Source organism: Sesamum indicum, unplaced genomic scaffold, assembly GCF_000512975.1.
Source record: "Sesamum indicum cultivar Zhongzhi No. 13 unplaced genomic scaffold, S_indicum_v1.0 scaffold00832, whole genome shotgun sequence".
NCBI classification, from domain to species: Eukaryota; Viridiplantae; Streptophyta; class Magnoliopsida; order Lamiales; family Pedaliaceae; genus Sesamum; species Sesamum indicum.
In genome coordinates, this window is record NW_011628633.1 from 27 (window position 1) to 3,063 (window position 3,037).

The window sequence follows — 3,037 nt, forward strand, 5'->3', positions numbered from 1 at the left end:
TTGAGCTGGAGCTCATCACTTTCAATCTTACCCAAACTGACTAAAGAAAAGGAATATCACCAATAACGTCTATTGGAAGATTCGTTACAACAAAAAATGACATCTTTTTCTGAATATTAAATTACTAAAAGATCCATTGAATTCTAAAAACCATCATATCTGTCAATTGTGTTTCACATATACTTGGTGTGCAAATTAGTTTTACAAAAAAATATGCTTTTCAATATTTAATTCATGTATCACATACATTTGGCATGTAAATTATTTCAAAACAATTCATGCTTTTCAAAAATTCATTTACACTCCATGTTTCCTGATAATCTGCAGTGTCACAACATTACCCACTAAATGTATTAAAACTCATGCACTATGCCTGATCAACCCGCAAATTCAGAGCATATGATTTATTATCCTGGCGGTTCTATTACCTAGATCCAAACTAGACCCCACTATTAGCTGACCTTATCCTGCCCATCCTATGCGAGAGTATGGAAGAACTCCTTAATAAGCCTGCATCTACAGTGCAAAGCAGATCAAAGATACATGTGAAACGAAGATACAGAAATCTTCTCAGCAGCTTTAATTTTCTTAAGCCTAAATAAATCATTATTCACTTAGTATTCTCACATGCTAATCAAAAAACTCACGAAACAATCACAATACCTCAAGAAAAGCTTTTAACAAGGACGTGTAAACTACTAATCCTTTTAGAGCTTTTCATTTTGGTGTGCATATTGTTTTACCTTGTCCTTTTGAAGGAAACATGGAAGATCCCACAGCAAAGGGAATATGACCACAAAGAGATTATAAACACAAATATATTTCTGGAGAAATTAAACAAAATAGAACTCAGACCACCTTGAGCAACTTATCATATGAATTCAGAACATAATTTCTTTTGCTAATTATGCACCACTTCTGTCCCACAAGGTTGGTCTGGCATTTTATGTTAGTTCATTGCAAATGTTCTATACTTGGATATAAAGCCATTTATCATTTAATCTAAAGGCACCATCTGAATTTTCCAAACAACCATGCAGAAAAGGCAGTATGTGTTCACACAAATCATGATATGGTACAGACCTCAATTTGAAGAACCCGGCCAATTGCTGCTTCTGACTCATTCCAGTTCATCTGTGAACAAAGCCCATTTCTTCCCCCAGCTCGCCAATCAAGAAGGCCAAGAAGAACTTCCACAAGACCAACCCTACAACAATTATATGCCATGTTACTATTGCATGACACAGAGAACATGCAACAGTAGTTTTATCAGGATGCATATCCCAATAATATTCTAAAAACAGACTCAATCACCCACCCATATCTTAAGCCCAGGTGACAGATAATTGCACGTTGTGGGCCGAAATTACTTTGTGTCTAATAAATACTAATTGCATGATTTGCATTACTTATGCACCCATCTTAGAAAATTTATCATGAAAACACAGATGAATTTATGCGCATTGTTGTTTCATTAACCACGTCTGCACATTTCACATGCATAACAATTCTACAACTTAGGGTCTAAAGAGATATTGATGCTCACTTGAGACCCTGTGCAACAAGTGCATCTCTTGCTCGATTCCCTGCAACTACAACACGCTTTAAGGTTTCAAGAGCTAGGATGCTTCCACCTTGCCAACCAATCGCCTTCATCAGAAGTGGAACTACCTGAAGAAAAAGCTCATCAGAACAATACCAAACTTAGCAACAGATGTTTAATCAGATAAACACATCTTTTGTATGATATTTTCTTGGAGGGGAAAAAAGGGGGGCTGCTTAAAACCACAGCATACCTGGGGAACTACCTGAAGAAAAAGCTCATCAGAACAATACCAAACTTAGCAACAGATGTTTAATCAGATAAACACATCTTTTGTATGATATTTTCTTGGAGGGGAAAAAAGGGGGGCTGCTTAAAACCACAGCATATCTGGGGTGTCCCAATACTAGTAGCTGCCATAGCTTCTGCACAGGTGGTGCTACCTGCAAGCTAATGTAGAACACGTAAACAATTAAGGCGAACTCGCTCCGGAGGAGTTTGTGAATTTTGTTGCGACGAACCATCCTCAGATACATAGGTTTCTGAAGCTATTGTTTCTCTGCTTGCTCCATGGGCTACTGCAGACACAAGTTTGGGCACATAACCAAGATATCCAACATGATCTGCAAGAGCGGGGTACATCCTGAGTAAAGAGACCGGGGCAGCAGAAAGAAGTAGAGGAAGTTCAGTGTCAACAGCTTGGCCATCATATTGTGAGGCGGCAACGGATGTAAGGTACTGATCCAGCAGCCCTTCAAGAAATCTCTTGGGATTTCTAAGTGGAAATTTGGGATCTTTCAGGAATAACCTAACATAGATCCCTCCAACCTAGACAGCAATACATGATGTAAGTCATTAAACAGAATTAGCGTTCTTTAGAACATCCATGTAATCAATCAAAAACAAAAGAGTACATCTGCAGCACACAGCAGTTATACCTGAGGTTCATTTCTCATCTCCTGTTGGCCAGAGGCCTGCTCAGGTACATCCCAATCAACAACACGTCCTTTCACCTGTTCACGGTACAGATCCGAAGCCATAGTTGCTATTTGTGCAGACAACGATGCAGCCATTGCTGGAGTCCAGACTAGTTCAGGAGTTTTGTTGTTTGTTCAAGAGCAATCACAACTGCTTCACCAGGACCATCCCTGATTACCGAGACAAGGAAATCAGGCAGAAATCTTGCCAGACTTATCGCCACTCTAGGCCCATGCATAGTCTGGCCAACAAGCTTCCCTAATAGCGAAGCTGCTGCGGCTCTTTGCTGCAACGGAATCTCTTCTACACAAAATTTCCATTTTAGAGCGCAAGATAGAATTCTTAAGAAACCGCTATCTATGAGATCAGCATACCTAGTATTGGCAAGAGAACTTCAAGAATGAAAACCAACCCTCCATGCTTTGCAGCTGCCCAAGCTAGCTCTGGCGTGCTTGCTAAGGCAGAACATGCAAAGCTCCTTCACGGCAGCTGGGAGATGAGTGAAGCAACTGTAAT

At 39.8% G+C, this 3,037-nt stretch overlaps 2 protein-coding genes across 3 annotated transcripts; both read right to left on the reverse strand.

Annotated features, from left to right (window-relative positions):
• Positions 1-417: 417 nt before the first annotated feature.
• LOC105180339 (dnaJ homolog subfamily C GRV2-like) lies at positions 418-1,963 on the reverse strand. Its single transcript, XM_020691660.1, has 5 exons — positions 1,924-1,963; positions 1,797-1,840; positions 1,547-1,671; positions 1,084-1,207; positions 418-516 (listed from the first exon to the last, which is right to left on the reverse strand). Exons 1-5 carry the CDS (start codon positions 1,961-1,963, stop codon positions 502-504), a joined length of 348 nt encoding a protein of 115 aa, XP_020547319.1. The 3' UTR covers positions 418-501.
• On the reverse strand, positions 1,915-2,845 carry LOC110011492 (dnaJ homolog subfamily C GRV2-like). 2 transcript variants are annotated; one of them, XM_020691659.1, is made up of 3 exons: positions 2,482-2,845; positions 2,240-2,371; positions 1,915-2,166 (listed from the first exon to the last, which is right to left on the reverse strand). In XM_020691659.1, the coding sequence occupies exons 1-3, from the start codon at positions 2,614-2,616 to the stop codon at positions 2,119-2,121; spliced, it is 315 nt and encodes a 104-aa protein (XP_020547318.1). In that variant the 5' UTR covers positions 2,617-2,845; the 3' UTR covers positions 1,915-2,118. The 2 variants fall into 2 exon arrangements, with proteins under 2 accessions (XP_020547318.1, XP_020547317.1); XM_020691658.1 differs by having other exon boundaries at positions 1,923-2,371; positions 2,482-2,844.
• Between the last annotated feature and the right edge of the window lie 192 nt (positions 2,846-3,037).